At 36.7% G+C, this 13,487-nt stretch overlaps 1 protein-coding gene across 6 annotated transcripts in view; it reads left to right on the forward strand.

Annotated features, from left to right (window-relative positions):
- SLC35A3 (solute carrier family 35 member A3) overlaps positions 1–13,487 on the forward strand; it is a 61,372-nt gene that overhangs the window by 42,447 nt on the left and 5,438 nt on the right. For 5 of the 6 annotated variants that reach the window (XM_023739986.1, XM_004385715.2, XM_023739987.1 and 2 more), the window contains 2 exons: positions 1,653–1,824; positions 11,506–11,624. In XM_023739986.1, the coding sequence (XP_023595754.1) occupies positions 1,653–1,824; positions 11,506–11,624 (291 nt within the window). The remainder of the gene's footprint in view (positions 1–1,652; positions 1,825–11,505; positions 11,625–13,487) is intronic. The other variant, XR_002825536.1, reaches the window with a different exon arrangement.

Genomic DNA, 13,487 nt, shown 5'->3' on the forward strand with positions numbered 1-13,487 from the left:
ACAGCTACCAAGGCCTCCACCAGACTGAGTCCAGTACAGCTAGATGGTGCCCCACTACCACCACTGACTTTTCTGACCAGGATCACAATAGAGGGCCCTGGACAGAGCTGGAAAAGGATGTAGAACAGAATTCTAACTCACAAAAAAAAAAAAAAAAAACTGGTCTGACAGACTGGAGTAACCCCGAGAGTATGGCCCCGGACACCCTTTTAGCTCAGTGATGAAGTCACTTCTGAGGTTCACCTGTCAGCCAAAGATTAGACAGGCCCATAAAAACAAAACAAGACTAAATGGGCACACCAGCCCAGGGGCAATGACAAGAAGGCAGGAGGTAACAGGAAAGATGGTAATAGGGAACCCAAGGTCGAGAAGAAGAGAGTGTTGACGTATCGTGGGGTTGGCAACCAATGTCACAAAACAATAGGTGTACTAATTGTTTAATGAGAAACTAGTTTGTTCTGTAAACCTTCATCTAAAGTACAATAAAAAAGATTTTACAGCCTTGGAAACCCTATGGGGCAGTTCCACTCTGTACTGTAGGGTCACTATGAATGAGAATCAACTTGAAGGCAATGGGTTTAACATCTAAGTCATAGGGTACCATGCCAGATTGTGGTACCTGGTACAGTGGCCTTGGAGTCCCTTCTGTTGAAAGTAATATTAAGCCAATAGTAAAATAAAAATTGATTAATATACGATTTTTAAACTGGGACAATATTTCTGACTAAATTCCAAAAAAGAACAACCCCTCACAGATTTTTCTACCCCAGCTTATCACTAGTAATTATACATTGCCACGGCAACAGGGCCAGAATAGTATTTACATAATAACTTGTGGACATGCAGGATTCCATAACAAATAAAACATAGCTTCTAGTCTGACTTTTGGAATTGCTATTGTCAAAACTGAATACACAGATAATTCTTTAAAAGCACAATGCCCAAGGTAAATGTTTTTATTAATTAAGCTTAGACTATTGTTTCACTTAAAGATGGCTTTCAGGAGACAAGTTTCAGTACAAGGTTTAAGGTTCAAAGATTATCTTAGGGTAATAGTTTCCTCAGGGAAATAGTTCAGGTAGGTCATTTAAACCTCCATAGCTCCAGAGTCTAGATTTCACAGAAATTTAAAATTCTGTCAACATTTTCAACCATTTTTTTCCCAGTATATCCAAACTTCATTTGCTGATGGACTGTCTTGCCTTGGCAATGTTTGAGGTTTACTTTCCATCACCTTAACCTTTATTATGTTTCAGTTAGAACATCTCTTTCCAGTTTATCTCTGCTTTTGCTAAGGCAGCAGAGGGAATATAAGATTCTCATTCTTTCATCTACTTGTATTTAAAATGGTACTTTTTAGTAAATTAAGCTTTAGAGAACTATCTCAAAATAGATTGGTCTCTATAGAGATGAAATATACAATATTATCTCGGTATTTTTTAAAAATTATAAGCTGTAACAGTAATGTATTATCACTGTGGGGGGAAAAATCACATGATTCTAAGGTTTTCTTTCAAAAGCTCTTCTCTGCAATTCCCAAGAATGATATTGGTTGAAATTTTATCTTAAGGTCTAAGAGTGGACTCTAAATATGCACCTTGTAAAATATTAAAGGAATTAAACTTCAATCTTGTTTTTTTCTTTTTGTTCAGTGGCCCTCAGATTCTCAAGAACTTGATTCTAAGGAGCTTTCGGCTGGCTCTCAATTTGTAGGTCTCATGGCAGTTCTCATAGCATGTTTTTCAAGTGGCTTTGCTGGAGTTTACTTTGAGAAAATCTTAAAAGAAACAAAACAATCAGTGTGGATAAGAAACATTCAGCTTGGTAAGTTTTAAGTGTTTTAAAAAGTGATTATATTGTTATATTTAAAGATTTCTATACATCTTTAAATAAATAAGCCTCACAGAAAATATTCTGTTGATCCAAATATCTGGCAATTTTTTTGCCTTTAAAAATTTATTTTAAGTGAATGTCTTTATTGAAGAATATAGAATTTTAGGCCTATGGTATAAGGGTGATGACTGTTTCTGTCCTCAACATTTGGAGCCTTAGTAACTTTATCGTTGGTTGCTACTTCTTTCTCAGAAGATGTTGCAAATTACTTACATATTGTATCCACAGGAAATGGGATTAAGATACTTAGAGGAAGTTTGAAATAATGTATCTTCGGCTTCTGTTTTAAAATTGTAATAGGCCTTTTTATTTCAAAATGTTTTGTTTTGGCTCTTAAAAAAATCCCTGAGGCATTTTCCTAATTGAAGGTAAAAACTTGTTGCCATGGAGTTCATTCAAAGTCACGGCATTTGTAGGCCAGCATTTGCGACACACCCAGGGTCCACCAACTGAAGGTAAATAGCTTAAAAGGATTGAGTAAAGTGTTCAAACTATTTATAGTATTGTAACTCCTTTGGATTGAATTGTGTCCCCCAAAAATGTGTGTCAGCTTGGCTAGGCCATGATTCCCAGTATTGTGTGCTTGTCCACCATTTTGTGATCTGATGTGATTATTCTATGTGTTGTAAATCCTAATCTCTATGATGTTAATGAGACAGGATGAGAGGCAGTTATGCTAATGAGGCAGGACTCACTGTATAGGATTATGTTGTCTTTTGAGTCAATCTCTTTTGAGCTATAAAAGAGAGAATCAAGCAGAAAAGAGAGGGATCTCATTATCATGAAGCAAGAAGAGCCAGGAGTGGAGCATGTCCTTTGGACCCAGGGTCTCTGCACTGATATGCTCCTAGATCAAAGGAAGATTGATGATAAGGACCTTCCCCCAGAACCGATAGACAGAAAAAGCCATCCCCTGGAGCTGGTGCCATGAATTTGGACTTCTAGCCTCCTAAACTGGAAGAGAATAAATTTGTCTTTGTTAAAGCTATCCAACTTGTGGTATTTCTGTTATAGCAGCACTAGATAACTAAGACAATAACGTTTAACTCTTCATACAAAGATTCCAACATTTAATATAATTCCTGGCATATGTTCATCCTGGAAGGTGCTGCAAATCAGCACTATCTATTTTAACTTCTGCTCTTGTGACGACGGGGCTCATCTTTGAAACCAATTGTTTTTCTGTCTGTACCAATATCATGTCTCTTTATCAGCAGTCATACAAGCCTCTTTAGGCCCTACACAGTGAATTGTCTATACTCTTTTTTAAAAAAAAAATACTGAGTTTTCAATCAAGGTTTACTCTGCAGTCTATGTTTCTATTCAACAATTTCTACACAAGTTGTTCAGTGACATTGGTTACATTCTTCACAATGGGTGAACATTCTCATTATTTCCATTCTGGTTGTTCTGTTTCCATTAATCTATTTTCCCTGCCCCCTTACAGTCTCATCTTTGTTTTAAAGTCAACAGACCATTTGGTCTCATATAGGTGATTTTTTTAAAGGAGCACAGTACATATGGGTGATATTCATTGTTTTTTGAGCCAATTTGTTATTTAGCTACAAGGTGACCCCAGGGGTTAGTTTCAGTTCAAGGGTTGAAGAGTATCTCAGGGCAATAGTCTCGGGGAGTCCTCCAGTCTCAACCAGTCCAGTAGATCTGTTTTTTTTTTGTTTTTTTTTTTTTGTTTGTTTGTTTTAGGAATTTGAGGTTCTGTTGCACATTTTTCTCTCATTCTGTCAGGGTCTATCTATTGTGGTCCTGACTAGAATGGTCAATAGTGGTACCAGGGACTGAGTTCTTCTGGTCTCAGTGTAGGTGAGGCCGTGGTTCACGTAGATTATTTGTTTGTAGACTGGTTTCTTCTTTGAGTCTTTGGTTTTCTTCTTTCTCTTTTGTTCCAAAAATGTAGGGACCGATAGTTGTATCTTAGATGGCTGCTCGCAATCTTTTTTTTTCCCAAGCATTATCTATTTTCATTCTACTAGCAGTTTTCTCAAAGAGCAGAACCTCCTGAGGTCTTCAGATTGGGAAAGAATCAATTTTTTTTTTTTTTTTTTTTTTTTTGAGGTGAGCAGCAAGAGTATTTTATTGTATATCGGTATACAAGAGACAGAGGGGAATGAGCTCCTCCAAAATCTGCCTCCCCCTGTGGAGGCTGATCAGAGGATTTTATCAGGACAGAGTCAGGGTCCAGAGAATCTATGGAATGTTAGTTCCCCTTTGAGGTGGGCACAACTACCTCGTTCCAGACATGTTGACCTTCTGCTGGTATTCTTGAAGATCCTCTGACACCGTCCTGGTTTCAATCACAAGATGGTTCTTTTGTTCAGTTGTCTTGTTCTATCTCCCAAAGAGGAACTTAGGTTAATTGTTTTTTTTTTTAATTGTACTTTAGATGAAGGTTTACAGAACAAATAGTTTCTCATTAAACAGTTAGTACACATGTTGTTTTATGACAATGGTTAACAACCCCACGACATGTCAACACTGTCCCTTCTCAGCCTTGGGTTCCCTATTACCAGCTTTCCTGTCCCCTCCTGCTTTCTAGTCCTTGTCCTTGGACTGTTGTGCCCCATTAGTCTTGTTGTGTTTTATGGGGCTGTCTAATCTTTGGCTGAACGGTGAACCTCGGGAGTGACTTCTTTACTGAGCTAAAAGCATATCCGGGGGCTATACTCTTGGGGTTCCTCCATTCTCTGTCAAGCCTGTAAGTCTGGTCTTTTTTTGTGAGTTAGAATTTTGTTCTACATTTTTCTCCAGCTCTGTCCGGGACCCTCTGTTGTGATCCCAGTCAGAGCAGTCAGTGGTGGTAGTCAGGCACCATCTAGGTGTACTGAACTCAGTCTGGTGGAGGCTGTGGTAGTTGTGGTCCATTAGTCCTTTGGTCTAATCTTTCCCTTGTATCTTGTTCTCTTCATTCTCCCTTGCTGCCACAGGGGTGAGACCAGTGGAGTATTAAGATGGCTGCTCACAGGCTTTTAAGACCCCAGATGCTACTCACCAAGGTAGAATGTAGAACATTTTCTTTATAAACTGTGTTATGCCAGTTGAGCATATTCCCCGAGACTATGGCCCCCACAACTCTCCGCCCAGCAATTCAGTTCCTCAGGGAGTTTGGATGTGTCTGTGGAGCTTCCATATGGAAAGAATCAATTTTTGAAACAGACTGAAGTCAACCTTTTTCAAATAACCAAGTTGTGGTATTGCATATTCAGAAACATTCTCCAAATAGCCAACTGAATTTTCAAGTGTCCTTACAAATAGTGAAAAATATTTTTAATTTTTTATCTACTCCCAGGCTTCAAAAAGAATAATTAATTTAACTAGCATTATAGAGAAGAGATAAAAATTGTCAAAAACTCAAAAAATTATGATATAAAAAATATAACAAACACTTATTTTCTTAATAATAGAAGAATCAACTGAAAGAAATGGCTATAAGAATGGTGAAATTCATCATGAGTTCACAGAAAAGCTGTTCTTAATGATCATATTTAGCATTAATTTTTAAAAACAGAAAATGTTAAAGATGTTTTACTATGAAATATAATACAAAACCGGTTGCTGTAGAGTCAATTCCTACTCATGGTGACCCTATGTGTGTCAGAATAGGCTTGTGCTCCATAGGGTTTTCAATTGCTGATTTTTCAGAAGTAGATCTCCAGGCCTTTTCTTCTCAGGTGCCTCTGAGTGGACTCGAACCTCTAACCTTTCAGTTAGCAGCCAAGCTTGTTAACTGTTTGCACCACCCAGGGATATAATACACATACCAAAGGGAATAAAACAAATGTACAACTTTAACAAGCTTTTAAAGCGAATGCTTGTACATGCGCAAGCTTTTAAGACCCTAGACACTACTCATCAAACTAGGATGTAGAACATAACTTTATGAACTGTATTATGCCAATTGATCGAGATGCCCAATGAGACTATTGTCCTAATCCTTCAAACCCAGAAATCCAGTCCTGCAAGTTATTTGATTATGTCTAAGTATCCCTAACTGTGTCCTCTGTGTGCTTTATTATATATGTACATACAGTCACAGAGATGTATATACACATGCATACACCTATATATACATACCTATACACAAATGCCTACATACTACTTACACATATACCTGCACATATTTTTTTTATTGTTTTTTCTGTTTCAAAATTATATATGCCATAGCAATTACCTTTTTTATTATGTACTTTTTAGTGATATCGTTCATCTTCGTCAAGCTGTGTACACTTTACCCTCATTCGATGTTATCGTTCTCATCACCAGAGAATAGTCTGTACTCTTAACGGCTTATATTTTAAGTCAAATCATCCCAAACAAACCTTCCAAAGCATCTTTCCAGCTATTTTCAAGTAATATTATAACAAACAGAATGAATATTTTATCACATAGGATTTATCTGTTTCTTTACAAAATTTGTAGAAATGTATCAAGTATTTTTTTTTAAGAACATGCAAAAGAAATACATTTAAAATTTTTTTTTTTGTTGTGGTGAAATATATATAAGGAGCCCTGGTGGCACAATGATTAAGCACTCAGCTATTAACCAAAAGGTTGGCAATTCAAACTTACCTAGCAACTCTGTGGGAGAAATACCTGGCAGTCAGCTCCCATAAATATTAAAGCCTAGAAAACCCTATGGGGCAGTTTTACTCTGTCACATGGGGTTGCTATGAGTCAAAAACTGACTCAATGGCACTTGACAGCAACATATATAATAAAACATTTGCCATTTCACCCATTTTTGTGTGTACAATTAAGTGAGTGACATTAATTATATTCACCATGTTGTGCCACCATCACCATTATCTGGTTCCAAGTTTTTCATCACCCTTAACAGATTCAGGAAATATTTTTCCTTTCTATTTTTTTTTAATTGTTGTAAAATTATTATCTTAAGTTTCCTAGTACTGAGGTAACAGAAATACCACAAGTGGGTGGCGTTAAGGAACAGAAATTTATTTTCACACAGATGAAGAGGCTTGAAGTCCCAATTCAGAGCATGGCTCTGGAGGGAAGTTGTTCTTCCTTGTTTATTTCAGCTTCCTAATGTTGCATGCTGTCAAGTCGATTCTGACTCATAGCGACCTACAGGACAGAGTAGAACTGCCCCATAGGGTTTCCTAGGCTGTCATCTTTACGGGATTACACAGCAGATTGCCATGTCTTTCCTCCTGCGAAGCTGCTTCAAGTAGCTGCCAATCCTTGGGATTCCTGCGCTTGTAGGTTCTTCTGCCTCTGTCATCATCAGATAGCGTCTGTCTTCCTCTTTTGTACTCACTTACTTCTGTGTCTAATCTGCTCTTTTTATAACTAAAACTAAAAAAACCAAGTCCATTGCCGTCGAGTCAATTCCAACTCATAGCGACCCTATAGGACAGAGTAGAACTGCCCGATGGGGTTTCCACGGAGCAGCTGGCGAATTCAGACTGCCAGCCTTTTGATTAGCAGCCAAGCCCTTACCCACTGTGCCACCAGGGCTCCTTTTATAACTCAGAAGTAATTAGGTTTAGGACACACCCTATACTGATGTGGCCTCATTAACATAACAAAGAAAACTCTATTCCCAGATGGGATTGCTTCCACAGGTATAGGGATTAGGATTCCAACACAAATTTGGGGGGGACATAATTCAATCCATAACAAGTATATATAACATCATTTGTGAATTCAGCATCTTTCATGTGAACAATTTAGTGACACCAATTATATTATGTTGTGCAGCCATCACTGATACCTTTGCCAGATTTTCTGTCATCATAATCAGAAACTCAGTGCCTCCTAAGCAATGTCTCACCTTCTTCCCTCCCTCCTGCCCCTCGTAAACACTAATAAACTTTGATTTCTCTAGATGGCAAGTTCAGCAGACTTCAAAAGCATTATGCAATTTTATCTTGAATTCCAGGAAGTGTGTGCCTTTAGCATAGTGGTGAAAAATGCTTGGTTTTATAGACAGACTGTGCAAATTCTTATTTCATCAGTTACCACTGTGTGACCTTAAGGAAGTTCTCTAACCTTTTTCTGCTTTACTTTTCTCATCTATAAAAGGTACTTAATTATAGTACCTACCTCATAGGTTGCTATGAGGATTAAATGAGGTAATACCTGTAAAGTGCTTAGAATAAAGTGCCTTCAGGAGGAAAAGTATATAGTAAGCACTAATAAACATCAGCTATTTATATAAAGGTTGTGTAGGATTTTAGTAATCTTAGAAAATTAATAGATACTCAGGTTTGACATGCATAAACCTGTTCAGTTTATTGTAAGTTAGTCATGGCAAGGCATGCAGGTAAGACCTCATAACATTCATTTAGAACCAGAAAATCAGAATTAACAATTCAATGTTAATTCAGTGGTTAGAGTCCAAATCTTTAGACTTCAGGTTTTTACCTTTAACAGGAGGTCTCAGGAGGAAAGATTAACCAGGACTTGAACTCAGCAGATGTCCCTTGTAGCTAGGGTTCAAGGTTGACGGCGGCAGACAGAATCTCGGTTCTATCTCTGCTTTCTCTCAGTGACTGAGCAGAAATTTAGCATTTATATGTGAATTTGTCCCCTTGGCTCCACACGACAAGGGCCAGTATAATGTCAAAGAGTAGTAGTGTCATGTCTTCTCCAGGGTTAGAGAGTAGCCAAATGATGCATCTTCTCTTCAAGGTTAGAAATCAGGCGAGTTGTTTAGATTTGTTTCAGTGCTAGTTTACAAAAATTAATTAACTATGCTCTGTATTTTTTAACACAGCACGTCAGGTCAAAGTGAACTTAAAGGTTTCTTACGTTCTTTACTTACCTCACATGCTTCTATTCTATGTCTAAGTTCTGAAATTTTCTAAATAACCTTCTTATGACTTACAGGTTACTAATGACTTATAGTTAATGTTAGAGAGTCTCACAAAGGTATACCTATTTCTGTTTCTAAGTTCATCTTATGAGTGCTTATACATATGTATTTTGAAAGCATAATAGTGACTTACGCCTTATAGGATTTGAGATCATTGTAGAGACATACAGAACAATAAATATGCAAATATCAGAAAAGAAAGGAATATTCAAGGTTGTGTGATTTGCCCAAAATTTTCTTGAATTGTAACATAAAAATGGAATATTAATGATTCAATAGTGCTTAATGGATTTCTTATTCTTTAGTTTGGAGTTATGTCATCATTAGTTGCTGTCAAGTTGGCCCCGACTCATAGCAACCTTTTGTATAACAGAATGAAATGTTGCCCGGTCCTGTGCCATCTTGATCATTGGTATGTTTGAGTGCATTGTTGTGGCTATTGTGTCAAACCATCTCATTGAACAGATAAATAAAAAATACAAGAACAGAAATTAAAACAATGTGGTGACATTTTTTTCAAACATCAAATTATCAAAGATTAGCAAATTGATAATATCCAGTGTTACCTTGGATGAAGAAACAGGAACTCTATCACATGTGGTTGGTAGCAGTACTTAGATTGATATAACCTTATTGAATCTCAATTTCTGAATGCCTGCCAAACTTTTAAATACATATAGGCTTTGATGTGAGAATTCTACATTTGGATAAGATTATATTCTATAGATATACTTACAGAAAGCACAAAGATGCCAAAGGTTATTCATTTTACCATTGTTTACAATGGTAAAAAATAGGAAACAACCATGTAGAGAACCAGTTAAATAAATTATCAGCTTGGTTAAATCATGGACTCCAGAGCCACACTGTTGTTGTTTTTAGTTGCTCTTGAGTCGATTCCGACTCCACGTGTGGACTCCCATTTGTGTAGATTAGAACTGCTCCATAGGGTTTTCAAGGCTGTGATCTTTTAAAAGATCACCAGGGCAGTCTTCCAGTGTACCCCTGGGTGGGTTCAAACTGCCAGCCTTTTGGCTAGGGCTAGTACTCGAGTGCTTAACTGTTTGTGCCACCCAAGGAACACTGCCTAGGTTCAAATCCTGAGTCCATCACTGTCTCAGTTACCTAGTGCTGCTATAACAGAAATACCACAAATGAATGGCTTTAACAAACAAATTTATTTTCTTACAGTTCAGCAGGCTAGAAGTCCGAATTCAGGGCACCAGCTCTAGGGAGAGGCTTTCTCTCTCTGTCGGCTCTGAGGGAAGGTCCTCTGTCTTTTTTCAGTTTCTATTCCTTGGCAATCATGTGGCATGGCCTCTATCTTCCCCCATCTTTCCTTGCTTGCTTAGTTGCTTGCTCAGTCTGCTCTTTTATATCTCAAAAGATATTTATACCAATACTGCCTCATTAACATAACAAAGAAAACCCATTCCCAAATGGGATTAAAACCACAGGTATAAAACCAAACCAAACCCAATGCCATCGAGTTGATTCTGACTCATAGCAGACTCTATAGGTATAGGGGTTAGGACTTACAACACATATTTTTTGGTAGCACAATTCAACCCATAACAATCACTTACTAGCAGTATGAGTTTGGGCAAGTTATTTAACTTCTCAGTTTCTTCAACTATAAAATGGGCATAAAAGTACCTACCTCATAGAGATGTGTGACTTAACATATGTAAAGCACTTAGAAAAATTCCTAACACGTGGTGTTATATATGTATTTGATTCTATTATCATCCACACAATAGAAAATTATGCAACTGTTGGAAAAAATGCAGTCAATCTGTACATACTGACATATATGCCTGTACCCTTCTGTACTGTTTTTTTTTTTTAATATAATTTTAAAAAACATACTGTCAGGAGTGTTTATTTCTGTAATTTTGAATTATGGTGGCATTATTTTCATGTTTGAAATTAGACATGGTAAAGCAATAGTGCTGGAATAAATGGAATTTTAGAAAGATCATTTCACATCCTTTTCAGTTCCTTTCCATTGTGGAATACTTTGATTAGTTATGACTTTATAAAGAAAACTGCTTCACTCTGCACTCTTTGGCTGTGTATCTTACCAAGACTACCCATAAAAAGTGACCCCTGTGGCATCTATTTCTCTGTTGATAGCCTAGGAGTGCTTCTGGAAGTCAGTTAAATCCAGTAATTATGTGACAGGCTCTGTTGTAGAGGCGAGTGATTCAGCAGTGACCAAGACAGTCTGCTCTCACTGAGCTGCTTTCCCTAACAGTGAGACTTCAGTAGGGATAGATTCTGGCACTGCCTATGGCCGACTATTTCTTAGCCCTGATTTTTTGGATACTACTCATTGTACTTTCAGAATTTAATGAGGAAAAATGCTATACTACATGCCTGAGTTTTATGTCTGCATGTATGAATACATGAAATCTAGACCTAGCAGTGGGAAGACACAAGCTACAACAAAATATGCCAAAAATGAGCTGTTTGCAAAGATTTGAATGAGACAGCCATGTAACCATGTAATTTATATATTGTATTACTTTAGTGCTCCAAAATTGGTAATCTCTGCTCTCTTTTATATTCTTATATCTTTTGCAGTCATAAGTATAATTTTTTGTTAAGTTTATATAAATATCCAAATAAAAATTAAGTAGTCAAATTTTATCATAAAGGAAAAGATAAAATATAAAAGTATTTGGAATATCAGTGGAAAAATATCTTTTCAGACAAACTAAGTGACATATGGTGTAAATTTTATATATATTTTTTAGGTTTCTTTGGGAGTATATTTGGATTAATGGGTGTATACATTTATGATGGTGAGTTGGTATCAAAGAACGGATTTTTTCAGGGATATAACCGACTGACCTGGATAGTTGTTGTTCTTCAGGTAAAGCATTTAAAGTCTTATATTTAATGCTAATAAAATTCATTTTAATATAGAAAATTGAAGTAGCTACTGCTAGACTGATGTAAGGTAAAAATGCCCCTCCTGCTGTATTGTTAATTATATGTAGTTTATTCAGAGAAGTTAAAATAGAACTGGTTTTAATGCCCAAATGAAAACTTATTTTGAAAAGGGATTGTGAATGAAGGGGTTGTTAAATTTAACATAATGAAAATAGTTAACAAAATAAAACAGTTGAAGTTAAAGGCAAATATAACTTGATTTTTCTGCAGCTCTTTATCATTCTACAGGAAGTCTGTGGTCAGCCAGTGAAGGCTTAAGGAGGAGATCTAGAAATTTAAATCTATAGCAGTTCAAAGCCTCATATTGTGGTTATATACTGGAATATTCCTGTCAAATTACTTCAGTTTATATATAACTTGAAATTGTCCAGGGGTTGACTGATGGAAAGTTCCAAGTAACTAATTTCCTCTTAAAAAAATACTTGTTGAGTACTCTGGAGGATACAACAATGAAGGTACAAGTCACTGTCCTCATAGAGCCTTCTTCCATTGGAGAGGTGTTTGCAGCTATAAGGAGCAAGGTCCTGGATGGTGGATGAAGATGGCAAAGGATAGTTGTCCTTGGAATGCTGGAAGGATACCTCTATATTTAAGATAGGAGAGAGTGATGTTAATTAGCAAATGTGTTACATACATATGTTTATTCACAACAAAAATTTAAAAAGATAGACAAGGATAAGTGAAAATATAGAGAAACATTTAAGTGGATATAGGGTAAGTAAGGAGAATTTATGTATGAAGGCTTTTATCCTAGCAAAGTAAGAGGGTAAGCCATCTGTTAAGAGTAAGAGGCTAAAAGTTTGGGCAAAATAAAAAGATTAGGTGGAGCTGGTTTGAGGGATTAAATAGGGAATAAGTCGATGACTGACAGTGTTGTCAAGAAGTGTTGGGACCTGGAACCTAAACATTAAGTTGTAGTGCTCTTGATTGGCATAATTCATTACTTCCTCTAGTAAATTTCCATCCTAGGAAGAGGTGCGGTTGAAAGTTGGTAAAGTGAGTAACCCAGATTTGGGAGCTGGTAAGTAGGGTTTGGCAGAAAAGTAGTAAAACTTCATTATTTAAGTAGCCACAATTTGGATTTTGAGAGGCATTTGTTACTGAATTCTTTCTACATTCTTAAAGAAAGGGTATTATTAAATGTGCTTTCAGAAGAGTAATCTGACAACAATTAGAGGTAGATTAGAATGGGGGAAAAGCCGTGCTACGAGGCTACTGAAAGGCTAGTAAGATGAAGTCACTTTACTTTTTACTCAAAAGTAAAAATACTTCACTATTCAGAATGACTGGTCTTCCCACATTTGTCCAAACAAGTGATATGTCATCACAAAATTGAAGGAGGATAAATGTTTTCTTCATGTTATGATCAAACTCTGTTATAACAACTGCTGATTGCTGTAGTGTTTATCGGATACCTTTTGAAATAGAGAGCTATTGAACAAAACCTAGAAGTCTTTTGGTTATAAGAGATGTTTAATATTGTTAAAATAAAAATCATATTAAGCCAATAATAGAAACTGATTGAAGTTTATTTAATGTATGATTTGCAAATCGGGGTAACATTTTGACTAAGGAGTCAAAAATGTTCTGAAGATGAGAAAACCTCCAGAGACTCTTATACCCCCTCTCATCAACATTGCCAAGAAAAAAGGCCAGGGAACAGTGTTTACATAACTAACATCTTCCCCTAAAACACAGCTTCCAGTCAGACCCTGGAGTTCCTATTTCTCGAAGCTACTACACATAGATAATTCTTCAGAAGAGCCCAGTGTCCAAGGCAAAA

Source organism: Trichechus manatus, unplaced genomic scaffold, assembly GCF_000243295.1.
Source record: "Trichechus manatus latirostris isolate Lorelei unplaced genomic scaffold, TriManLat1.0 scaffold00144, whole genome shotgun sequence".
Taxonomy (NCBI): domain Eukaryota; kingdom Metazoa; phylum Chordata; class Mammalia; order Sirenia; family Trichechidae; genus Trichechus; species Trichechus manatus.